This window comes from Rissa tridactyla, chromosome 10 (assembly GCF_028500815.1).
Source record: "Rissa tridactyla isolate bRisTri1 chromosome 10, bRisTri1.patW.cur.20221130, whole genome shotgun sequence".
NCBI lineage: Eukaryota > Metazoa > Chordata > Aves > Charadriiformes > Laridae > Rissa > Rissa tridactyla.
In genome coordinates, this window is record NC_071475.1 from 15,981,016 (window position 1) to 16,006,963 (window position 25,948).

At 53.1% G+C, this 25,948-nt stretch overlaps 1 protein-coding gene across 2 annotated transcripts in view; it reads right to left on the reverse strand.

Annotated features, from left to right (window-relative positions):
• Positions 1-7,133: 7,133 nt before the first annotated feature.
• The window catches only part of SRGAP3 (SLIT-ROBO Rho GTPase activating protein 3), a 122,013-nt gene continuing 103,198 nt past the window's right edge, over positions 7,134-25,948 (reverse strand). Inside the window, exons 13-22 of one of the 2 annotated variants that reach the window (XM_054216181.1) lie at positions 25,765-25,825; positions 25,279-25,356; positions 24,031-24,165; positions 20,399-20,504; positions 19,898-20,125; positions 18,337-18,416; positions 15,216-15,396; positions 14,460-14,609; positions 13,768-14,095; positions 7,134-11,261 (exon numbers count right to left, since the gene is read on the reverse strand). In XM_054216181.1, the coding sequence (XP_054072156.1) occupies positions 10,845-11,261; positions 13,768-14,095; positions 14,460-14,609; positions 15,216-15,396; positions 18,337-18,416; positions 19,898-20,125; positions 20,399-20,504; positions 24,031-24,165; positions 25,279-25,356; positions 25,765-25,825 (1,764 nt within the window). In that variant the 3' untranslated portion in view covers positions 7,134-10,844. The remainder of the gene's footprint in view (positions 11,262-13,767; positions 14,096-14,459; positions 14,610-15,215; positions 15,397-18,336; positions 18,417-19,897; positions 20,126-20,398; positions 20,505-24,030; positions 24,166-25,278; positions 25,357-25,764; positions 25,826-25,948) is intronic. The other variant, XM_054216182.1, reaches the window with a different exon arrangement.

The window sequence follows — 25,948 nt, forward strand, 5'->3', positions numbered from 1 at the left end:
CCAAGGGGTGAACTCCCACGTGCACAAACGCCCTTCCCGGGGCCAGAGGATGGCCCTGTCCCGCTCATTTCCCCCTGCCCAGGGAGGTGAGGGCATGGGAGAGGTTTATCGCGATTTCCCACAGGCCCATGGCTACGTTTGCTGGGGAAGGCCAAGAAAGGAAGACATAGACACCATGATTTTACCTCCAACTCCTTTTTTTATCATGTGGCTTGTCTCCAAAGCCCCGTGACACCCTCCAGCAAGGGGCATCAGCGAGACCCACCACGCAGCCGCCTCAGACACCACCACGCCTTCCAAGCTGCAGGGGCTCTGTGAGAGCTGTGGCTCGGTTCCCAGCCCAGGAGGGGCGGCCGGGCTCCCCTCAGCCCCCGCGCCGTGCCCTGCACATCACATTGAGCAGCAAAATGCCAAACTGGAGCGGAGTGGCTCCGTGTGCCCCAACCTGGTCTGCTTCCAGGGCAGCACAGGCATCTGCAAGCTGTAGGTTCCTCCTGGTCCCAAACCCCACATGGTCCTGAAGGACTTCACCATCCCAGACCTGGCAGGATCCAGTGACGTGAGGAACGTAGCAGTTCTGTCCCCCGATCCCTCCGATACGCCAGACTGGGAAGCACTTACACATATTCATGTGTGTTTTCAACTTCAGAGGGAAACTAACACATATGTTGGTGTGCAGTAGTGTGGAAAGTTAATTTAAATGCAAATGCTGCATTTGCCCCATAGAAATTAAGTAATATGCTCAATTTATTGTTTATACTTAAAGTTAATGATTATTATTGCTTCAGCCAGGTAACTAGGCATGTTGGAGAGAAATGACTCGGGTCTGAATTTTCAGCTAAGCAGGAGTATGGTCAGGTGTGGCCACTTGGTGTTTTAGATGGGTATCCAATGCTTGAACATGGGCAGGTGTAGGAGGGGCCCACACAAGCACCCAATTAGCACATCAGTACCAGCCGTGCATCACCGTGATGCTGTGCGTGAGGAACGTGCAGTCTCCTCTGACGGCCTCGGCATCAGCCCTCCTTCTGCAAACCCAACACTGGCAGGAGCTCATCACGCGGGTACCAGCACATGCTACTCTGAAACAATGGCCCCACATCGCAGCTACAAACAAGGTATCGGTGTTCATTATCCAGCCAGAAAAGAGGCTGTTACTCAAGCTGAACAGAACGTTACCCAAGAAGCACTTAGCACCACACATGAATTATTAAAGAGACTGACCGCAGGTGCATCACACAGATAAGAACATAGACCTTCATGCTCAGAAGCATCATGCAGCTACCAATTATATAGATATTTAGAGAGTTATGGATTCTTTCTGAAGGCAGGCTTCTCCATAGCTGTCAATTAAAAACAATCATCAATTATTGCAGCCCAGAAAGCCAATGGCACCCTCGGCTGCATCCCCATCAGCGTGGGCAGCGGGGCGAGGGGGGGGGATTCTGCCCCTCTGCTCTGCTCTGGGGAGACCCCCCTGCAGGGCTGCCTCCAGCTCTGGGCACCAACAGCAGAAGGACACGGAGCTGCTGGAGCAGGGCCAGAGGAGGCCACGGAGATGCTGGGAGGGCTGGAGCCCCTCTACTGGGAGGACAGGCTGAGAGAGCTGGGGGGGTTCAGCCTGGAGAAGAGAAGGCTCCGGGGAGACCTTGGAGCCCCTTCCAGTCCCTAAAGGGGCTCCAGGAAAGCTGGGGAGGGACTCTGGATCAGGGAGGGGAGCCATGGGATGAGGGGGAATGGTTTTACACTGGAAGAGGGGAGATTTAGATGAGATCTGAGGAAGAAATTCTCTGCTGTGAGGGTGGTGAGCCCCTGGCCCAGGTTGCCCAGAGAAGCTGTGGCTGCCCCATCCCTGGAGGGGTTCAAGGAAGGTTGGACGGGGCTTGGAGCAGCCTGGTCTGGTGGGAGGTGTCCCTGCCCAGGGCAGGGGGTGGCACTGGGTGGGCTTTAAAGTCCCTACCCACGCAAACCATTCCATGACTCTATGAACACCAGCCTCTTCTAGCCCCTTCCCCTGAAGCACCCGCTCCTGCTGCAGGACGCGCAGTGACAGGGCAGCCCACGGCGCAGCCCCGCTCACTCGGCCACCGCGGCCGGCGCGGGGCCAGCAGCGCAGGGCGACACAGGGGCAGCGCCTCAGGCCCGCGGCATGGTCCCCGCGGCCACGCTCGTCCCGCCGGCGCCGCGCTCGCCCCCGGCCCGATGCGCGGGGCTCGGTTGCCACCTGCCGGCCGCGGGCACGCCGGGTCCGGGGGGGACGCCCACCGGCGGCGGCGGGGGGGGGGGCTCGGCTCTGGCGGGCCACGGCACAGCCCACGCTCGCCCACCCGTGCCACCGAGCGCGGAGCGTGCGAGCCCCGCACGCCTTTACACACCTTCGCCTGCCCGAGAGCCCGGCCGGGGGCCCCCGAAGCCCCCAGTGGCTTTTTCTCCAGAGGAGGTGCCCAGGAGCCTCCCCCTTGGCGACAGCCAGGCTGGGCCAGGAGCGGACCGGCCGCTCATGGCTGGTGGGGCCTGCGGGGGGGCTCCATGCTGCCAGCACCGCTCTGCAGCCGCTCACACCCCCCCCCGCGCTCCCCTCCCGTGGGGCTGTGCCCGGAGCTGCGCTAATTAACTGTAATAAGGGCCGGGTGGGCCGCTGCCCCCTGGAGCTGCAGGGCGAGTCCCAGCTGCGGCCGAGCCAGCCCCCCCGCGGCCAGGTCCCGCCAAAGCCCCGCTGACACGCGTCGGGGGGGACTGAGGAGATGCGGGAGGTCTCTGCTCCCCCGCGCTGCCGGGACGGGGGGAAAGTGAAGTCGTGAACCAGTGGCAGAAAAAACAATGGAAAGAAACGTAATACGGGCTCTGAATAAACCGCCAGCCCGCGCGTGGGGTGCGCTCAGGCTTCGCAGGCGCTTTTTATTTAGATATGGGGTTTTTTATCCGCTTGGCAGCTAGAACACTGCCCGGAGCCCCGGCTCTGCGGGGCAGGACGCGGCGTTGGTCATGGCTGGGGGCAGGGAAGGGTGCTTGGCCACCAGGAGTGCTCTGCGCCGCCCCAGCCTGCGCCGGGAGCTCGGGGGCTGCGGGGAGGGGGCCGGGGACGTGTCCCCCCTCTCGCCTGGCTGCAGCATCGCCTGCTTTGGGGCGACCCTTCCCCACCCCGCTGTCCCCCCCGAGCCGGCAGCAGGACGGTCTCTGCCTCTCGGAGATCGCTGGTGAAGGCTGAAAATTAATGTCTGCAGCACTGTGTGACGCAGCGGTCAGCAAAAGTGGTGATCAATCAGGAAGAATTATAACACGGACTGAATTAAAAATGTACATGGATGGGGTGAAATTAAATATTAATAGCCACTCGTCACGCAAACTCATCCCTCTTCAGCAGCGTGCTTGAGCGAGGCCATACAAGACATATGTGCAAGGCAATCCGCTGGCCAAACAAACGCCCACGGCCCTCCGGATCATGGTGTAACACCGTCACCGCCGGCTGGGGCCTTGCACTGGGCCGATGGCTGCTCCTCCCACACCAGCCATGCCCCGTCACGGCAGCAGAGCCAGCCCCGGGCGAGCGGCACCCAGGAGCCAACCCCGGCTGCCAGCGGCTGCAGGTGGCCCAGCCTGTGGAGACCCCCTGTGTGGCAGAGGCTTCTTACTCCAAACCAGCTTTAGCAAAATGAGTTTATAAAGCTGCCTGTATCCTCAGCCCAGGAACTGGCGTCCAACCTTAAACCCAGAGACGCCAGGCGATGCAAATGGGTGTGAATAAGCAAGAATTCAGAACAGCTCCAAAAAGGCGAAGGGTGCAGGTTTAGCCGTGCCACAGCGCAGCGGTGGCAGCAGGAGCAGTCTGACGTGACAACTGGGCAATGCCCCAGCTCTGATATAACCCACACCGCTCAGAAAGTGCCTTGTTTCCTCTGCCAAAGCATCACGTCTCACGCTTTAAGGACTTGCTTTGCTGGTACCAGAAACCAGGGTGTCCCTTTCCCTGCTCCCCTCCCCAGGGACAGGCACACAAACCTGCGGCTTGCCCGGCATGGCCATGGTGGGACCCAGCCCACCCCTCGGGCCCCGTCGGGTCTGTACGGTCGAACACGCAGCCTCTGCGGTTGCTGTTCTGTGGGGTTTTATTCTGTGTGTTCTTGTCATTCCGACTGTTAAACAGCCGCCATCGGCAAAGCCAGCTTCTTCCAGGTGTTTAGTCTGATTCCTGTAGGTTTCCAAAGAGACAAATAAAATGAGGTGTGAAGCTTCTCCCCCCAAAATAAAAGCACTGCCTCCCCCCCTCGCCCCAAATTTATAACTTTTTCTGTTCAAAGTTGAGCCAGAATTGGGTCATTTGTGATTGTCACCCTAGGGGTAATGAGACAGAGCTGTGTCCTATCATGCTGAGTCTCTCCTGACCTACCTTTAGGGACGTTACCCTTTATTTTTTATTACAAATGTGTTGTTCCCCAGTGTGAAACACGTTGTTTGGTGCGGAGGTGCCCTATGCATGGCAGCACACACTCGCCTGGGGGGTCAGCTCCTGCCGGGACGACAAAGGACACAGCTCCCAGTGCCCATTTAATATCCCAGTTAGGGCACTAAAAGCTTGTTGTCAGCAGAGGAAAGGATAATTAGCTTAACACCAGCCTGTGTTAGTTAGGAGTGCTGGGGAACCGGGACTTTTAATTGGAAATCAATTATCAATTTACTGATAATGTTGACATTTACTCTCAGGCAGAGGCTCTGTTTGGCTCATTAAGTACCAGCGTCACTGTGGGGACCTTCTCAGCTCGGGGAGAGCTCAGCAGGAGGATAATTTGGATGCAGGACAGACCTTTGGTGAAACCAGCAGTGCGTGTGCCTTCGGAAAACTCTTTTAATTCTGCTGTTTTGCTTGGTCTGGTAATAAATCTCATGGGTTAAGATGTGCCGTGAGGTGTTGCACGTGAAGCGCAGCCCCTGGGTGAGAAGTGGCCGCTAGTGAGGCGGTGGCCGACGCCGGGACCGGGCAGGGCTGGCAGGGCTGTGCCTCCCGGCGGCCCCATGGCAGGATGCCATCTGCACCGCGGGGCCGAGCTGAGCACATCGTGGGGTGTGATGGACCATGTCCTCCTGCACTGGCCATGGTTTTCACATCCACTTGGCTGGCACAAGTTAATCCTTTAAAAGCAAATACCAGGCTGGTCCCGACGGCCTCGGTGCCTGGCGGCGATCCACCGCTGCCGCAGGAAGGGCCTTTGTTGGTCTCCTTGGCTCACCTGGCCCCTGAGCCCCCTCTCTCCGTCCCTTTGGGAGGAGGTAATTGCTCTTGTCCTCTTGGCCACAGAGCGAGCACTGAATCATCTTTGCTTCAAGTGCATTTTGACATCTGCTGTGTCTGACATGGCCTGTGTGTCGCAGGCATGCGTCGCCTTCCTGCAGCCGAGCGCAACCCGTCCCTGTGGCAGCGCTGGGGGGGTCCCCACACGTGGGGCTGGCAGCAGCGGGGGGACACTGGCGGTCAGTTCTCCTGTCACAGCCCAGGCGAAGCAGCTCTGGGTGCCTGCAGCCGACAGCGGGTGGTGGCAGGGGGGAGGCACCTGGCCAGAACCATGGTGGGCAGAGGATGGAGGCACCGGCCCCCGGTCCCGGAGGGGCTGCCCCAGGGAGCTGTGTCCGCGGGCAGGGGGGCAGCAGGTAGACCCCCTCCCTGGTGATGGAGGGGAGGAAGGAGCAGGGAGGAAAAACACCCTTTGCTGTGAAAATAAGGGAGCCGTGGCAGATCTCGTCCCTGGAGAGCATGGATGGGCTCACACTGTCAGCGGCTGGAGGGACACGGGCGCGCCATGTTGTGGTCCCTCTCCCTCCCCTCCAGTGATAATTAATGTCTGTGTAATCAGCTTCTGAAAAGGAAAGCAAGCCTACTTTCAATGCATTTCGAGAGCAATATAATCTAATCCTCCTGCACGGGCGAGCACTGATGTGCTGAGCGGCTGAGCGGGTGCTCGGGCAAAGGGTCAGGGTAAAACATGGCGGCAGCGACAGGAGATCAAGTGTCGATCCCCCCCAGACACACGAAGGGCAAGCAGGGGGGCAGCAGGGACGCTCAGCCCAGCTCCTTGCAGGCACGGATGCCTGCCTACTGCCCGAAGGCTGCTCACGGGGGCAGCATGTCCCGGCCGTGAGCGCTGGCCCCACAGTGGTGCGGTCCCGGTGTCCCTGACGGGTGCCACCCCAGCCCTGTTGAGCTGATGTCCCTCCTGAGGCGCAGACATCCGAGGTCCCGAGCAGCTCCTGCGGGCAGAGGGGAAGGTGAAGTCTCTCCGGAGCAGGGGTGGAGGCCGCCATCCTCCCCGACCCCATTCCCCACCCGAGGCAGCCTTTCCCTCTGGGAAGTCAGAAGCGGCCCGAAGGCGCTCTGCCGGAGCAGGAGATTTGCAAAGGGATTTAATTGCCTGAGGATGAGCGGGGGCCCCGACGTGTGGAAGCGGTTCCTGCCCCCAGGGCCAGGGGAGCCCGGGGAGGGGGGGGCCCTTCCCCACCAGCCCTCGCCCCAGGAGGAGCTCAAGACCCCGCACAGCCCCTTCCTCAGCCTTCGGTTACTGCGCTTGCAGGGCAGTGAGCTTAAAGGCAAAGATTTGTTAGAAATTAAATGGAAGAACATTGTCCTTGTCTTTACCTGAAAGCATTTTAAATAAAATTTAAGAGAGACACCACCTCTGAAACACGGGGTGCATCTCGGCTGGTGCCGATCAGCACAGATCCTCCCACAACAAGGGAAATGGGCAAATTTACACCCCCTTGGAAGTGATGGTTTGTTGTTGTTTTAATTAGCCTACATCTCTCTTCCCTGTGCATTTTCACCATATGCCCAGGGCTGGGAGGAAGGAGCCCATCTGTGCCCTCAGTGGTTCATCTAAACAAACGCGGTGGCACACGCCAAGTCCGCCATGGCGAGCGGCCACGGGCCTGGCTCGTGGTCACGGGGGCGGCAGCCAGGAGACGCGGCCAAAGGCACCGCCATGGCCAACGGCACGGGAGGGGGCTGTGGGGCCACCACACAGCGACTGCGGCCAGGGCTGCAGGGGCACCGGGGAGGGGGAGCCGCAGGGACGGGTGCGGGCAGGGTACAGGCAGGGTGCACACAGCTCCCAGGGGCCCCAAATGCTCTGAAATCACAGCCAGTGTTTTTGAGAAAAGTTAAGCAGTTTTATTCAACGGGATGAGTCCACACCCAACCAGTGGCTTCATCTACATGGCATCGTCAGCATACATGACAGAGGACCCACTCAGACACTCTAGCTGAACGGCATCTCACCGTACGTTACAGAGACAACACCAGAGGAGGAGGAGGACCGTTACAAAGGGCAGCCAGCCAGTGGTTTCCTTCGGCTTCCCGGCGTAACCAAACCCATCCCCACCAGACTACGCAGCCCAGCCACTCGGAAGCAGATCAGACTCGGGACATCTACTGCCGCACCGTGAAAACCACAACACTGCTAGTTAAATAACACAGTCCGGGGTTTACAAAAATCACCTACCAGGGGGACTTCAGCCTAAGGAAGAAAGTGCACTGTCCTCACCACCCCGGGGACCGGCACACTGGGGCACGTCGCTGCAGGGCCTGGACAGAGGAGGATGGCCGCGGGCGCCATCGCCACCCTGGGGAAGGTGGGCGAGCACCAAGCTGTCCCTGCCGAAGCCGAGCCCGAGGTCGGCCCTCGCTCTGCACAGCAGAGAAACAACTGCTCTGGGAAGACGCCAGCCTCGCCGCTGCCATGGCCCCCGGGGCTGTTGCCGTCCCCCCACACCCCAGCGCCGGGTCTCACCGTGACCGGAGAGCTCTGCAGCTACAGTCTTTGCGCCTTTAGAGAGGTATCGAGGATCAGGGTAAAGTTACTCATAAAACATGAGCAGGTTCCAGTTATGGTACTCCTACAACATACATGCTTCCATTTTGTGCCAAGTCAGCTTACAGAAAAATACATTTCTTCCCTTAAATTTACAGTAGTTAAAACTACAATTTGAATACCGTATTAAAAAGGGGTAGTTTATTCTTCAACAAAACGTGTTGGTTTTCTTTTTTCTTAAAAAAAAAAAAAAAAGAATTAAAAAGGACTTTAAAAGCAATCACCCCCAGCACAACGCAACTGTACAAAGGAAATCATGATGCGTACAGCTCCTAGGACATTAACTCCAAGCATTTGTTCTGGTGCTCAAAAAGGCACTTAAAGATAAGAAAACAATTGTATTAAAAACCCACAACAAAACAAAACAAAGGAAAACAAAAGGCAATAATTTAATAGAAAGACACTGGAACTTGTACCGTATCTTCAAAAGTAAGAGGGGAGGAAAAAAACGCTAATAAACATGGTTTTGCTATCACGTCATCTTTGAAAGTATATAAAAAAACCAGAAGACTGGCAAAGTGAATGTTCTCCAGGAACTAAATGGAAAAAAAAAAATACTAATTACTGGCAATGAATACACAGCTCTCGTGCCAAATGGGTTTCTTCCCTCCCCCTAAAAGCACATTTGCTGGTTCATTACTGCCCAGACTGACAGACTGTTTGAACATCTGCTGCCCGCAACGACAGAGGCATCGACCTCAGGGGTAGCCTAAGGCAGGAAAGGGGGGGAAAATCATGAAGAAAAATAAACAGCAATATGAACTAATTGTGGTAATTACAAATGTCAACAATGTTAATAGACAAGTACATAAACACCATTTCCCCTTACAGCATTATACGGAGGAACAATGACGGAATCACTACGTACAGTACTTCTCCCCCACTGTACACGGAAAGGTTAGCTTTGCGGCTCGGGGTTTTTTATTTCTTATTATTATTACTGGGTTTTATTTTTACATTGAGCTACGTACTAAGTGCAAAGATTTGGTGAGTGGCATTGGCTTTCATCTACTCTTAGCCTATGTTTTTGTACAGTTTACATGTTAACAGTTACTTTCCAGCATTTAAGCAAGAACAGCGATATATATACACAGCCTGGCCGAGGCGGGAGCGGGACGCAGAGGGGACACATGCTCTGGGCACAGGGACAAGCAGCGGCCGGTCCCGCCGGTGCGTGACGCCGGGTCCGTGCCCGGCCCGTGGAGGTACACGCTGCCCGGCGCCGGCCGAACGCGTGGGCATGTCACGGGCGAGGGCCCCAGCCCGGGCGCCAGCAGCGGCAGCACTGGTGGGCTCAGCCACCCGGCAGAGCCTCCGCCGCCTCCTGCCGCGGGGCTGCTCCTCCGGCCGCACGCGCTGGGGTCTGCAGCCGAGCTGGAGGGGAGAGGAGATGAACGGGGGACAAAAAAAAAAAAAAAAAGCCCTGGGCAGGGGCAGGTGACACTGGATGGGGCAGGAGGGCTCGGGAGCTGCTTTGCCCAGGGACAGACAACAGCAGAAGTGGAAGATGGAGGGAAGAAAGGACGACCATTTAGGAGCCATTAGTGCGGCTCTGCTGTGCAGCTGAGAGACTGACGATGGCCCGTTTCACGCTGGGCTTGGATGTGATCATGTGGAAGTGACCAGATTAAACCACGGGTCATTGCTTGGAAATCTGTACAAGAGGAAAAAAAACTGCAGGAGAAGCACAGAGTGTCTTGAATTCAGCGCTTACAGAAGAGACTTGATTATCAGACAAAGTACCGTGCAATCCCCAGCTCTTTCTGCATATTTTTTTCTCTGGGTTACATGTTCAGAGGAAAAACAAAATGTAGATTCTTTTGCATAAACTCAAACTGTTGTATTATATAGTACAGTACAGAAAGTGCAAAATATCATCCCATCAGATCGGTTCCGCATCTGATATGGTCAAATATGGCTCATGCTTTTCATGCAAGACGACACAATCTGAATCAAGACCCTCATGTACTGCTGTGCAACTTCAAATAAAGGAACGTTGTTGTACCAAAGCCTCCTCGCCTCTTTAGTCTCAGCGGTCGATACACCATTAGGGCTTTTTTAAAATAAAAAAAAAAAAAAAAAAAAAAAAAGAAAAAAAGTGTGTGGGGAAAGGGAAATGAAGCATCTCGAAACTGTGTAAGATACTCTGTTTATGCGTTACCACAGGTTTGTTGTTAGTCCTTGTTCGCTCTGAAATCTTCAAGCAAATGCGAGTTCTGCAGACCCCACGGTGCAGGCAGGGCTGTGCTCCGCTGCAGCAGCCACATCCTCCCCAGGAGCCGATGGAGCTGCCTCCTCTTCTGTCCCGGCTCCCACCGGGAGACGCTGGCCGGGGCGTCTTGGGGTCCAGCCTGCACAGACACTCCAGCCGGCCTGGCACACGCTGGCAGTTACGAACTTCCAGCTCTTCTCTGTTGGCCAGCAGTGAACCAAACCCACTGTATCTTCCTCCTGCTCCCTTTTTTTTTTTTTTTTTTCCCAAATGCCAAGAGGCACAGAAAATAAACTCCAGGATTGGCCTTGTATTGCTCGACGCACAGCTGCTACGTACCTCCACGCACACACACGCACACAAATAGCCTGGAAAAAAACCCAAATCAACCCAACGTCTCTAGAGAGGACATTTCAGAGCCAGTTTCTGAGGTAAATCTACTTTTTTAAAAAAGTCACCGAATTCTGTACACTTTTTTGTTTTTTAATATATACTTCTACATATAGCGTGTATTCTCCAGTGCCAACACGTAGACCCGCCGTCTCCTCCTGCCACAGGACTGCAAGCTTGGGGAGTGTTTCTGCATGGATGGGGGTGTGTGTGCACACGTATGTACATACACACACACACGTATGTACAAGCAACCATCAGGCCTCGGCTACGCACGTGTTCCCCGTTTGGAGAGCTTCCTCTTGAGCAGGGTTTTGGCTTCCCACTTGGCCGAGCGAGGCTGTGCCGAGCTGCTGGCCCCGCTCCCGCCACCCAGGCGCCCCAGCCTACATGGTGCCCGATTTATCCGCCGAGCTGCTGGGGAAGAGCTTCTCGGTGGGGGTGACGGCAGGGCTGCCCACCCCCGAGCTGCTGCTGCTGCTGGAGCGGTGCTGCACCACCGGCCGCACCGGCCGCATGGGTGGGGGCCGCAGCTGAGCCCCGGCCAGCCGGGCCGACAGGGCCGGCTTGAAGGTGGTCATCATCTCGGTGGTGGAGCTGCTGCTGCGCCGCATGGCAGCGTCGGGGTCCCGGATCAGGATGGTGTGGAGGGGGCTGGCGGGCTCTGAGTTGGCAGCGCCCATCGGGGGGTTCTTCATGGGCTCCAGCGTGTCCAGGACCACGTCGGGGGCCTGCTTGGCCGTGTTCTGCCTCTCCAGCTCCCGCAGCTCGTTCAGCGCTGTGCTCATGGTCTTCTCGATGTCCTGCGAACACCACCAAAAAGGAATGTCAGCACCATGCCATGGCACTGCCCCACTCTCCTGCACCCCACTCTGTGGAGAGGGTCCCCCCACCCTGGCATGTGTGTCTGGGGGGAGGGGGAGGTGTCTCTGACATAAGACAGAGCCTCCAGGCAAAGAGGGAGCTTTAGGAGAAGATGTAAAGCCCAAACTCTGGCCACACAAAGGCGCTCCACATCTCCCAAGTGAACAGGAGTTTGGTTGCCAGCTCCAAAGGGAGCAAACCCTGAGCACCACGCGTGATGGGGTGACCACCAGCCTGTCCACAGCTCCAACGGGACAAGGCATCTCCACACCCTCCCCCAGCACTGCGGCTGGTTTCTCCAAAAGCAGTTGCCCTGCAGCCTCCATCAGATGAATGGGACCTCTGCTTCCCTGTGCCTACAGGGCAATGGCAGGTGTGGGGACAGAAACGCACAGGGATGTGTTCGGAGGGAGCAGCACGATGGCAACTCACCATAAATAGAAGAGAGGCAGCGACACGGCCTCTCCCTGCGTGCAGGGAGGCAGCCCAGGTGAGACCGGCCCCAACCCTCACCACCCCCCCGCCTTGGGTCAGGTCTTCTGGGCATGGCCTCCACTGGTCCGTCCAAGGAGATCCTCCAGAGGGTGAACCCCCCGGTTGACTGAAAGTACCCATTTAAAGGAAATTAGCTAAATTGCCTACAACTGCAGCGCTGATCATCTCATTCAGAAACAGAGAGGCCCTAGTTTGGCTTCACTTAAATCCGCCTTAACTGAATTAAGGCCACTAACTCAGGAAGAGACCATCCAAAAAGCGATTTAAGGGAACTGAGTCAATCGTTTAAAAAGTAGCTCTAGTTGACTCTCCTTGCTGTCCTTGTGTAGACAAGTCCTTAATTTTATAAGGACTTTATAAAACGCTTGGTGAGCCTCAGATAACATTCAGAGGATCAGCAGAAGGGAAATAATTATCAAGTTAGCTCCAATTAATTCTATTAAGTGGTTCAGATAATGAATGAAAATATTCTCCCAGAGCTAAGCCTCAGGACTACCACGTCCAGCAGTCCTACAAGACTTCAAGGCAAGTATTTATTTACATCAGCTGAGTGAGAATCTTTTCCAAGGTTTAAAAAAACAACCCAAAACCCCAAAAGCCAAGAAAATTGTGCATATCATCTCCATCCTCACCATTCACCCGTCCCACCGGAGGGTCCCAGACCCCCCAGCCCTGCACCGCACCTGGGGAACGTGGCCCTAGGGTGCCACCTACGGCCACCAGCCCAGCCTGGGGGCTTTGTGCACGCTGTCACGGCGACCCGAGGCCGACGTGGTGCCCAGTGGGAGCCATCGCTCAGGGCACGCGCTGCGCTACGACCATAACTTTGTAAATTGATGACACCAAACGCAAGCTCTTGATGGACAGAGAAGCTGGGTAGCGTGCTGCAGAGCAAGAGAACAAGGAGCGTGGCTGGTGGAAAAGCAAACAGGACAGTAAGAGTTCTTCCTTTCTGCAATCATTAATTACCCCACTGAAAGCAGCTGAGTGGACACGTAACAGCCTGCCAAACCCTGTGGCACACAGGCTGCTGCCAGGCGGTGGGCAGCGGCGTCCCCAGCAGCTGCACCCTCCGCCTGGGCGTCACCCACCGCCCCACAGCTCTGCTCCCGCTGCAGGGGGGGAAACCGCAAACCGCCGGGGAACTGCTGACATAGGGGATGTGGAACTGCCTGTCCACAGTGCTGCCAGCCCCCAGGCCCTGCAACAGCCCAACTGCGGCCATTCACAGATCCGTGGGGACCGTGCCTGAACCAGGTGGTCCCTGAGAGGCTGGAGAACTGCGCAGCCTCCTCCATGGAGGGACCGTTCTCCCAGGTGTTAACAGGTTTGGTGTAACCTGACTGGTACCTGGCTGGGGGCCTCTTGCCAGCGGTAGGGAGAGGAGACCTGCAGGCTATGCGGGAGGTAACGTGAATTTCATGAGCGCCGTGGAACCGATGGCCTAGTGTGATGCTGATGATATTGCATGGCTGGAGGCACCATAGTGGGATCAGGCTAACATGCTGAGGTCCTAGCTACAAACAGCCAGTAGCAAACGTGAAGCACTTTTCTCCAAACACTGAGCATCAGTCAAATTCTGATTTGGCAAATCCAGTTTTCTCCTCTTAAGCTCCTTATGGAGCATCAGATGAAGATAATGCGCTTTCCTCCCTGTGGGAGGCAAGAGCTGCCAGCGCATTTCAGTGGTGGATCGAACATTTCTGTCTATTGTTTTGAAGAAACAAGGTTTGTGGAAGGAGGCAGTATCTTTTATTAGACCAACTGATACAGTTGGAAAAGCAGTCAAGCTATTGGCTGATCATTTTTACCTTTAAACCATTGCAGCTACAACAGCGCTGTAATTCTGAAGTGCGTTGAGATGGAAGGGGCTCTGCGGCGCTACCCCAGTGACTTTTCTTTTATCCTCTCGATCCCTGGGGACCGAGAGCCACTTCACAACCCTCTTACCTCAGCAAGCGCTTCTGCTTCTAGAGATTTCTGATCTCCGAGACTACTGTGTCTAGTCGATCCACAGGTCGATCTCAGCGGGTGGCCATCAGACAAGGCCTTCCTGTCTGGGAAATTGATGCTGCCTGCACTGCCGAATGTCGCCATTCTGCGCTTTTCGGGACTCTCAATCCTGCCCCTGTTAAGAGGTATTTTGTGGGGGCTGCTAGGGCAGGCCGCTGCTCGAGGAGGAGTGTCTATGCCAGGACCCATCCCTCGGGGCGGGCTGTGGGTGTCCCCCCCGCTTCGACGGCGAGGGATAGCTGCACCGTCAGACCTCAATCTCACTCTGCAAAGAATCCATCACAAGACTATGTCACCGTCCGTCAGATCAAAAGCGTCTGGTTGCATGCTGTAAGACAATTGCTCAGCTCTGAGAGTTCAGATCAAACCAAACTCCAGCCTCTCAGCTCCAGAAGACTAAAGCAAGAGGAAGACAGACATTTTAGCCAGTGCCAGGAAAGGGACAGCATTGTACCTTCTTTACTTCAGATCTACATTAGCAATGCATATGAAATACCCCTCCATGCTCGCATTGTTCTGCAGTGCCTACTGGAGCCTTCCCTTCTGTCTTGCCCTACACCACACGCTGACTCTCCCCACACGTGACAGCGACCACCTCTGTGTTCATAGAAAAACGAGAGTTTCCCTACCGGCCCATTACTCCCCCAAAGCCATAGTCCACAATATGATCCGTCGGGGACTGGATGTCGTTCTTGGAGGAAGCCTTATCGTCCAGCAGCGGTCCACTGCTTGCCTCGCTGTCCGCCTTCTGGCTCAGGCTGTCGGAGAACGCATCATCCCTAGGGAAAGGAGACCCCGTCAGTACCAGGGCTCTGCCCCAGGGAGCGGCTAGGGCCCAGCCACTGCGTGGACCTGAACGTCACCACTCCAGCACCTCCAGACTTTGTCAACAAAGGCTTGGACCAAAGCCACCACTTCAGACAGTACCCAGAGCTTGGAAAAAGCGAATGTCAGGTTTCCATATCCCCCTGCGCTGTAGCTGCCATGTCAATGAATCCAGGTACAGTGACAGTGCTTGTAACAGAAGTGTCATTTGCGAAGGACCTTGGGATCTGCCTGCAGGCCAGGTGGCACTGAACAATGCCAGGTCAACATACACAGCGGGCAAGGCCAACATTAAGCCTCGGTCATGCCACTTCGAGCGATCAATGACAGACGGAGCTCAGGCACACTGAGGTACGCTATTTAGTGCTTGTCTTTACCAGCTTGAACGAGAAACAATCTGAGGCAATAAATGGAGAGGGATATATGAACAGATCCAGATTTCTCACCAAAGTCACTAAACCAGGGAAAATCTGGCCACCTAATTTTAGGTGTCTAAATAATGGACCTCATGTCAGTATGTGATTTTAACAACCTAGATCAACACGTGCCACTTTACTCACATGTCTTGCACCACAATGTACTGGTGGGGTATGAGGCCATCCACACCATTATGTCTCCCTTCCCACCAGTCTTCTGATGCTCGATGGTACAGGAGCAGCGAGGCCCCCTTCTTAAAGGAGAGCTCCCGTGGAGACCGTCCGATGTAGTCAAACTTTGCTATGGCTTCAATCTGCTCCACTTCTGCAAAGGAGAGAAGCACAGACAGAGAAAAGCTCAGTTCAACAGTCACAAGAGCACAATAAATCCTAGAAAGAGGCATCTCATCAGAACAGCACTAATGCTGCCCTAGCTTCCTGCGAGTATCTTACACTGAGTACAAACCATCCTATTTTTAGACCGATCAATTCTTTTTGTTCTTCCAGCCTTCCTGGAATTTCTCACAGACTCACAACTACCAGCAATTACAAAAAGCTACAAACCAGATGGGGAGTAGTTGAAATCTCCCTGTGTGCATATCTCATCGCCACCCACACTCCCATTTTCTACCTATAAAGTGATTTCTTCAGTTACAGAACCCCATTATCCTCCAGACTGGGATCTTGTCAAGCTGTGTCAGACACTGTGATCAAAGCCCCGCTTACCTTCTCTTCCTTTCCTTATCCTGGAGACAGTTTGGTCTGAATTATTGATGAGGAACGAATCCCCCTTTGGGGATCCCCATAGAAACGATGACACCGGCTCTGGCCAGGCAGCTGCTCTGCATCACACCCTCGTATCTGCAGACCTTCCAGCACTCTGGCTCACCGCTTCTCCACTTTCTCTAGTTTAAGCCCTACCAAATACCAGGGATTCACAAACTGGGAGCTCAGGGCCTGCCAATTCAAGAGGGCTGAGGCAGGACTTCACTTTGGGCAGTCGTGAGCACACCAGGAACCTCTGAGCCCCTGGCCAAGGGCACCAGAGCGGGATGTGCACCCAGAGAGGAGCCCAGTTGGCACTGGGGAGCCTGTGGAGGAGCCCAGCTCTTCTGCAAATCTGTTTCCAGCTGGGAGCACTGAATCCCAGAGAACCCGCGGGAGGGACTGCAAAGCAGCGACAGCGTTTCTCTGCAAGGGCAGGAGCAACCTGCACTCCACCTCACTCGCTCCCAGACGGGTGAAAACGCAGGCTGCACCACCCAGCTACCTCTAGCCACTACCACAGCCAGCAAGCCAGCAGTTAATGTACCTTGATTGAGACAACCAATCGTTTTAAACCCCACCTGGAGACTGGCAGATGGGCGATGACAAAGCTAAACAGGGCAAATCAGCCCAGTTCCTCCAGCTCTGTCACATTCTCATTAAAACATGGAAACTTGCTCTGCTCCATCTGCCTCCTCACTAACCGCAGGCTCAGCATCAGCAGCAAGCAGGATGCGACCTCTCACTCTGTTCAGCGACAAAACCCACACAGAGGAGGAGATACCGGAGGAGGACATGGGAGATGCTGCCTCAGACCCTGCCCCATTCATTCCCCACCTCACGTGGGACAGGACAGGTCACTTTAACACAACAACTCTCCCCAGTTTAAAATACACACCCACAGCAACAGGAGCGGCAGGGTGCTGGGGAGCAGCGCGGCAGGTCAACAGGGAATGCTCTGGAGGAAACGTAGCAGGGGAGGCAACCAGGAGGGGTCTCACAGCCCTTATGAAACGTTGAGTTTCGCAGCAGGGAGGGTGTGCAGAGCAAGGGAGGGGGGAAGAAGGAATATGTACATTCACAAAATAAAGCTGCTCTTCTTCTCCACACTTGCACCACAGTTAATCACCCGGAAACTCCAATCAGAGCTATTAATGTGACCATCGAAGCATAAAATTGGCTAAATGTCAGCTTGCTCTCCTTCATCTTCTTGTCCTGTCGGCTCCTGTTTGTAGCTGAAAGCAGGTCCTGAGCTGTCTGGCCCAGCTGCGTCCTTCCCCTCCTCCCCATGGGTGCCAGCCACCCGGGCTAGCCCTCCTGCCACGGAAGGCGTCAGCATTTGTTGGGGCAGGACACATCCAAGGGAATATCGGCCACCAGGAAAGCAGAAGAGGCATTTGGCTGCCCAGCGCCCTTCCAACGCAGCAAAGTCCTGCCACTAAACGGTGGTGTGGGGCTGCAGGTTCGCGGCCCCTCCGCAGTGCCAGCAGGGTCTCCCGGGCTCGCCCCATGGCTGTGCTGCCAGTGCCTCGGGGGCGCGGGAAGCCCAGCGCTTCCTCCTGTGTTGGGACCGCGTCCTGGAGCGAACACGCTTCTTGCCCAGCTCTGCCAGCGCCCCCGTTTCCATGCTCTTTGTGATCACCCTGAGCGTTGACGCTTTTACTAAGAGCCTGTATGTGAAACTCCGAGCTGGTTTACACGGAAGCGCAGGCAGACAGGAGCTTGCAAAGCGCTGGACCCAAGCCTCCTTCAGAGCATTAGAAAACACTGATGACACACCCAGTTGCGAGGGATTCACGGATTCACATCCGGCTGCACCCCTCCGCGCGCTCCAGGCTCACAACACATCCTGCTTCGCCCGCTGCAGCCGGGCAGCTCCACGGGCAGCAGGAGCAGGAATGCGCAGGCAGGTACTTCCTCACCAAAGGAAACAGAACCGGCTGCAGGAAACCAGGCTGCAGCTCGCTCGAATACAGGGCATTTAATTTCTGCTCAACAGGGGATGATCCACAGCATAATGAAGCCCGCACTTCAGAGGGCCCCCAACCTTTACTGTTCTCCCCACAACGCGTCCGAGGGCCCCGAGTGAACAGAGCTGGTCTCCCCCACGTCACCCCCCGTCTCCCCTCCTGGTTTTGTGAGCCGTTTCACACAGCATGTCCTCACCATCGCACAGCTGCATGTAAGCACAGATGACAAGGAGAAGGGAAAAAAAAAGTCATATGTGGGATTAATGGAATCTCATAGAACAGCTCCAAAAAACCAACCCCTGTGTCCCGCTATGGAGTCAGACCACTGCAAAGGTCCACGCACACCCTATGGGGAAAATCTATACGTAATATTTATTAATATGCATACTCATTACTAAGCACACAAAAACGTCGACCCCAACTGAAGTGCCAGAGACTAATCCAGCCTCTGATCTGATGAGGGGCAAAGTGCACACTGCTTTCCAGCATCCACAGCTCTTCTAACACAGACCCCGTTTTCTGCTGCTCACCTTCGTCACTGGTGTGTGGCTCCGTGCCGTTGTCATGGTCAACTTCATCAATGGTGCCTGGCTCGCTGTGCGGGCTGTCACTGAAATAAAATACACCATGCCTTCAAAGAAAGAATGAGATTTCTGTTCCCAAGGCACTTAGCAAAATAAGTTGTTGAGGGAAATTCTGGCCCCAGTGACACTTGAAAGAATTATGGTTTTAGTTTTTGTAGGAGTGAGATGGTCATTTTAAATCACATCAGGTCTCTGAACTTGCTTTGAGAACAGCAGTCACTCACGCCACGGTCTTCAGGCCCAGAACATTATGTTCTGTTGCTTGTGCATCTTATTCATATTTAGCAAAACAAATATAATAAAGTGATAGCAAGTTAAAATGTTCCACATACTCATTCACAATGAGTTTTAGCATTTTATTCTCTGCTTGCATCAGTAAGGATGATGGCAGGTGATCAGCATCAGAGAAGATTAGGTCTCAGAATTGTATTAAACTTGCACGAAAATCAATTCAAGGCTGTTATAAATACTGGTTTCTTAAAACTCAGATCTGAATGTTGGTTTAGAATTCCAGCATCCTCCAGACTAATGTGTAACATCACTTACGCTTTTAATGTGGGAATTTGTTTATGGAGTTTTCCTACCCTGGATGTACTAATAGGGTGAAATCTGCAGCAGAAGACGCGATGCGATGCAGTCACACATGGCTGAGCCCGTCCCTGCTAATGCAAACTCATCTGCCTTCTAATGCTGACAAAACAAAAGGAACTGGAACGTTCAGATTAACTCTGGGCTACAGAATTTCATCAAAATAGCAAATTATGATGGAACTATGGGACTTTACTCAAAACATCCAGCCTAGGAGGAATTTGGTTAGAATTGACCTGAATTTCTGGTTTGCTCTGAACATAGTTATGTGAACTGCAGCTAAAAGATTTTTTTATAAATATTAATACTCATATTGGATACAATTTTCTCCTGAAGATTTTACTGAGGTTTATAGTGCTGAGTCAGCATGAGAAACATGGAAAGAAAAACTCAGTGAACTGCCTCTGTTTTCACCAGCAAGGCTGAAATGAAAAGCAAAACTGGCATGGAGACTAATTGGTTAGATGTGCAAAATCCTCTTAGTTTCACGGAGGTATTTAAAACTAAGAACCACACAGACAGCCTGATAGGAAGTAAGAGTCTTAACCAGTGTAAAACAGCGCAAGCATATCAAATATATATCACTTGCACATCTAATTCTTAACATTTGACAGGAATAAAAGCAAGAAGGCATGCCCCTTCTGCAGAGGGGCAAATTCACCCCAGTGCTTGGCTGCCCTGGACATGAAGTCTGACCTTCCCCAGAGCTCTCCTCACTCGCCATCCGCTCAGGGATCTGCTCCCGAGATCCCTCCTCCCACACTCCTGTGGGCTGAGGTCAACTCTGTCTACAGGAATCAAGCCAAAGCTCTGCCTTTTCTTCCAGGTTCGCTCTCAGCGCAGAGTGCCAGAAGACAACCCTACCAAGGGGACCTGGCTTTAAGTTCTGCAACCAACGGAGTCCTGTCCCGCTCCTTACCAGTACTCCTCCCCTCCCGTCATACACTTCTCGTAGACGGGTCCTTCCAGCTCTCTGTGGCTGGGGAAGATGCCCTCGTGGTTAATGATGATGGTTTTGATGACCTCATTGACATGGGCTTGGCAGGACACCGGATCCTGCCCATCTGGAATGTGCATCAGAGTGGGCCCGAAGCAGATGGCCAGGTTGTAGGGATCCATCATGTTCTCATCGCTGTACTGCGACAAGCTGCAAGCACAAGCGTTAGGGAGGTGTGGTACCGACTTTCCCCATTTGCTCAGAAAAGCCTCCCACCAGCAAACCCCCACCGCCCAAAAAAGCAACCATCACTGAGCTCTACATCTTCCCTGAACACACAGCCACGGCGAGGCAAGGCTGAGAGGGCGCAAAATACAACTCTCCATGGCAATACCAAAGAGGACTCATGCAACAAAGACAGGGAAGCCCTGAAAAAAAGGAGGGCAAAGAGAAACTCAGTGAAAGAGGAAAAAAAAGACTTACTGATTAAGGAAAGCAAAAAGATATCTCATGACCACGATGACAGCCCGAGGCAGAGTGACGATGATTTGCTGGATCTGGTGCACTCTCTCGGTGGGGTTCTCGATTTCTGGAACACAGGGATAGAAAGCACATCTTTAAACCTTCTCAGGACCAGACAACATGGCACCAGAAGGACTTGTTCCAGATCTAGTAGCCCACCATGCACGGAAAACAACAGCCTGTTTCCAGATTTGATCCACTGGTTTGGCACTAAGGTGCAAGCAGAGAATCGGGCACAGTGCTCTTCCACTGGTGAATTCATATGTATGTTCAGATTCAGTATAAACACCAAATAAAGACGTTTTAGTTTTAAGATAACTGTTTATGCATTATTGAGTTCGTTCCTCAACAACTACTCTACTTCTCAAAAGTAGAGTACTGGGAATGGAGTCAATACAGTACTGGGACATGGAGTACTGCTTGGTTTTCTAGTCCAGATTTTAAAATGAGGTTTTTATTCACGTTACTCTTACGGGTTAACCATCGGGGCCTTCTGAGCCCTTCTGCTCCAGTCTCCCACTGGTCTGAGTGGGACTTCCAGCTGAACCAGTTCTGCGTCAGCACTTTAAGATTCTCTTCTCTCCATCGCAGCGCACAAACCCCATAGCTGCTATCGGAAAATGGTTTCCTTCTGCAGGAAGGAGGGTGGCTTAGAGCTGTCTGCTTTCGGTGCCAGCCCACCCGGGGACCCCCGCACGGCCCCCCGCAGCCCTGCCCCAGGGCGACGCTGATGCAGCCCCCACCTTCGCCTGCAGAGCTGCCGGAGCCCCCCGCACCGCCCCGCCGGGGGGCTCAGCGCCGTCCCGCAGCACCACAGCACAGTCCGGCCCCCGCAGCTACTCTTTTTTCAAAGCTAGTATCTGCTCAGTGTATTATGGAGGTAGTTAATCCTGTGGCTTTTATTTTACAGAAAGCAAAGATTACCGAAGCTTTCCTGCGAGCACTCAGCCTCACAGAATAAGCCCCATGAGCGCAGAGATGCTTACTTTATTATGCTGGATCAAACTTTGACATTTGCTAATTGTAATAAAATTCACTGACCACATGTATCTGGTCTGCAATTTGATCAAAAATTCTAAGCAAAATTTGGCTTCAGTCCAAAGATGGAAATCTTTATAATAATTTAATTTTGGAAATTTTTGAGGAATGTGTTTATCCCCTGTTATTGCTTACTGGGTTCCCCACTTCTTCAGTTTGGTTTTATTTAAGAGGACTTTTTTTTTTTAAATCAAATAAATAAGAACTGGATCAAACCCTACAACAGTAGATATCTGTTCTGAAACCCAGAGGAACAAATTGTCTTGAAGCACTTGCCTTTTTTCACTTCACAGAAATGTTTCAAGCGCCTGTAATTCAGAGGAATTAATGGAGTAATCATCAATCACTTGACAATACAGGCACCCCCCTGAATGAACCTTTGCAAACAAAGTGCCTTTTCTATCCATCCATTTCTCACGTGGATTTGGGAAACGCTTCCATGTAAATTCTCAGTGCCCTTAAGGCAAAAGGAAAAAGCAGCCTTTCCCCAGCCTGGCTTCCCAGCACACCGGGGAAAGATGCAGCTTCACAGCTTCCCGGGGCTCGGGGGCCAGGCGACACGCGCAGCAGCACCTGCCCCAAAACCCTCGCTCGGAAAACCTTACCCAGGGCACGGGCAATCACAGTAGCTTTGTGAGGCACTGTGGAGGAGAGCCCAAACTGCTCGGCTGCGTTTAACCTTTCCGCTGTAATCACAAAATGAGACGGAACATCCTGCAGCAAGGGTGGCATTTTACTGAGCCCTGGTTCTCAAAGGAGGGAGGCTTCTCCAATCTGCTCAGCTTGGGACATCTATTAGACAGCCTACACTTACGTGCGTTTAAGGTCAGAATTTTGTTTGGAACAAGGCAGTTTAATTCATTTAAAATCTATCATAGAATCAATCTGTCTTTCCCTAATCGGAAGGTAGCAACAGCAGCAGGGAAAGAAAGAAAAGATGAGGAAAAGAAACATTCTTGATAAAAAGAGAAAAAATAAAGAAAGAGAGAAGAGACTAATATCCAGAAAATTAACAGATGATGTTTGCAACAAAAAGCTCCCAAAAGCTTAATAAATTGTGCAAATTGGCATTAATTAGGGATGGTTGCCAAGCCTATCTGCAAGCACACAGTCACATTTCCTGGCCCCGAAGGACTGTCCCCTCCCAGGGTCCCGGCCCCTTCTCTGGGGACTGTCCCCTCCCAGGGTCCCCACTCTGCCCCTCGGGGAGGGCAGCGGTGCGAGCGCTGCAAGGCTGGCTAAAGCTCCTGTCCAGGCATGAAACTGGTGCAAAACCAGCTTCTTTGTGTGCTGCGTTACAGCTGTGCTGCGCTCTTCTACACATCAAGACTGAAAGGCAACGGTGAATCTCCTGAAGCTACTGTATCAAACACTGCTCTTGAAACACAGGAGCACATTCTTCTCCTCCTGGAACAAGCCTATCCCTGTGTCATTCCCCTCTAGATATCATCTGTCTTTCTTGACATCACTAAATCTCCAGCAGTTAATGCACGCTAACACTGAGGAGGGGGGAAGGAGCCGTGAGCAGTGAAAGCCAAACGAAGGAGTTCAGCTCGTGTTCACCAGCCAGTTCCCTCAAGCTACCCACAGACCCAGACACTCCAACCCCCAAAACCACCCCGACACTGCTCCTGTACAATGAAGTCATCCTGTAGCCAAAGCGAACAACACGCTCCTCCATCATCTCTGAAACATCAAATTCATTCTGTCTTCTTCCTTTCCCCCAGGGGAATAATTTCCATGACTCGCCAATAAATAAATGTCATCACTACAAGGTACTGAGAGAAATAAACCCCAGCTGGGATAGCTGATTCTTCAGTTGCAGAGGAACAAGTGGAGCCGGGAGGAGAGTTCAGGACAGAACAAGAAGCAATCAGGCTCTCCCTGACATCAATCCCAGACGCTTTGTGACTAAAACCCCTCAGCTTCTACCTCTGCTCATGTCCCAGAACACTTTCTGGTTTCCTTCGGGACAGGAAACGCACACAGCAAACACCTGGAGAACAGCTGAGCAAGAGAGGTTGAAACCAAGCCTGCAGACTCAAGGGTGGGAGAAGCTTTCTGAGTAGCCAGGAGCTACTGACCTTCACTTCACGTTTAGTGGAAGACACTGAGCTAAAGCAGCAAAACCCCTTTGTGTCCCCAGTGCCACGGCTGCATGGCAGGTGATGGGCAGGCTCAGGAACCGCCGTTCTCACAGAGCTCCACGCGGGCAGGACAGCAGCCGGCCCTCTTCAAGCAGCTAATGGCCCTCATGCAACTCGCAAACATGTATGTGGGCTTGCTGTGTGTGCAGCCCACTGGCCTAAGCTTGGAGATGGCTCTCTGGCGATCCTTGTGATGCTAGGAAGAATTTAAAAGAGCCACAGCAAGATGTTTTACCTCTCCCTCGCCTCCAGCGCTGCCAATACACACTCTTAACATCTTCTCCTAACAACCTATAGCCCTTCTTACAGCCTAGGCTGCTATTTGCAAAACTCAGCTGTACTTGCCCCCTGTTTATTGCTTCTCTTGTCCCACCCTGTTCTCTGAGAAGAGCTGTCACATGTACTTACTTATAGTAGATATCAAATCTTGAAACCTTTCCTTAGGAAAGAGGGGGTTTTCCAGTCCACGGAAATACAGCTTCAAGACTCCAGCCACTGAATTAATGTCACGTTCATTTTGATCATCAGCAAGGGGATCTTCACCTGCCCAGAGAAGAGGTTTTATTTCCAGCATTACTGTCAAGTCAAACTAGCACAGCAAGTGTTTTTCCCCGAACTCAGTGGAAACCCAGAATTTCCCACAGCTCAGAAACCCCTCCTGTGTGTGCAATGGTAATGCGATGCATTTTGCAGCAAGAGGAGAGTTTAAGAAGGCACTCTGTTACACAGCATCACGCTGAGACGTGCTATAGCCCTACCTACAAAAACCCAGTTCATTGTGGAGACTTCAAACCTTTCCTGAAAACGTTAGCAATCGGTCCTCCTTCACAGCCCCAGCCCAGTGCATTTTTGCATTTATGGCAACAGCTCGGAGAGCTGAGCAGATCTAAACGATGGTGGGTGAAGGCCTGAGAAGACAGGCTCGGCTGGAGGATGCAATTATGCCTCTGGAATAGACTGAACAGTTCTGGGTACCATTGTACTGACTTAAATCTATAAAAGGCTTTCAAAACCTAAGGGATTCGGATACCAATTCCTCTTAAATTGGATGTGCAAGTCCTCCCGCCTTTGACAACCTCACCACTGCCTTATCCCTTGGCCTGGCCACCTTCGCCCCGATCCTTCCAATGCTGCTCAAAGATTAATGCCATGGAGGCCATTACCCGCATCCAGCCTGTCCCTTTCACAGATTCCCTGTCACCCGGTGACAGCAGGACTGCTCTGCCCTGCCTCGCCAGGCTTACACCTTTGATGTGACTTTCTCCACAGGATAACTGTCAACTCCACAGCCAACACTGCCACCAGCTACACGTGGCAAAGCTGCTCCTCCCTTCACAAACTGCTGCAGAAGGAGCAAAATGGATCCCCAACAAACTATTTTATGGCTTTCATTTGAGCCTTTCACACTCTTAATTAAAACTGTGGAAGAGACCTCTGCACCTGCCCCTACTTTTCATATACTCTTTCGCTAAGTGACTCTCTGCTATTGCTGGAGACACAGTACTGAGACACCTAGTACTGCTACACGCTGGCAGCAGAAAGGCCTTTAGCACGGGCTCTGCACAACGGCCAAGGCACCCAGCACACACCAACTGCCCCCAGCCAGCTCTGCTGGGACACGGCGTCCCGCTGGGCCTGCACACCCTGGCCACCCACCTCTCTCAAACGAATTCTTGATGTCGTTGACTTCCACCTGGGAGCCAGGGACTCTGAAAATGCCCTGCTGCTGAAGGCCTGGAAAAGAACATCACAGAAAAGATTTCTATAACTGTTAACGCAGTGCTTTCTGGTAAAGAACAGCAGAAACGAGGAGTCGATGCACCCAGAAAGGCTCAGAGCAAGAAGGGGATGGCCTGCTACGACTCATTGCTGCCCACATTCTCCAACCAAGACTCCCCACATCAAAGCACTGAAAGGGCTCCCGTTGGCCAGGGGCCCAAACAAACAGTTTAACCTGAATAAGTGCTGACAAGACCTAAATATTTGCCAGTCATCCAATGCTGCTACAGTCAATCCCACTGCAATTACAACCCGAGCCCAGGTAGCAAGGGCTGCAGGCATCTCTACTGTATTTCGCTGCTGGCTACCAGTACTTAATTTCCTTCGCAGAAAGCCTCTGTTGATATTATGGAATCAACTTACCGTACAAATTGATGTAGCGAATGCAGCTTTCTACTACAAGCGGAATAGCCTGTCCTGAATCCTTCATGAAAGGAAAGGAAAAAGTAAAAAATTACTGGTTTATTGATACCAAAGCACAGGAAATGCATTAAGGACTGCAAAAACAGAGATTTGAAAATCAGTGCCATTGAGTTTAGTAAGAAGA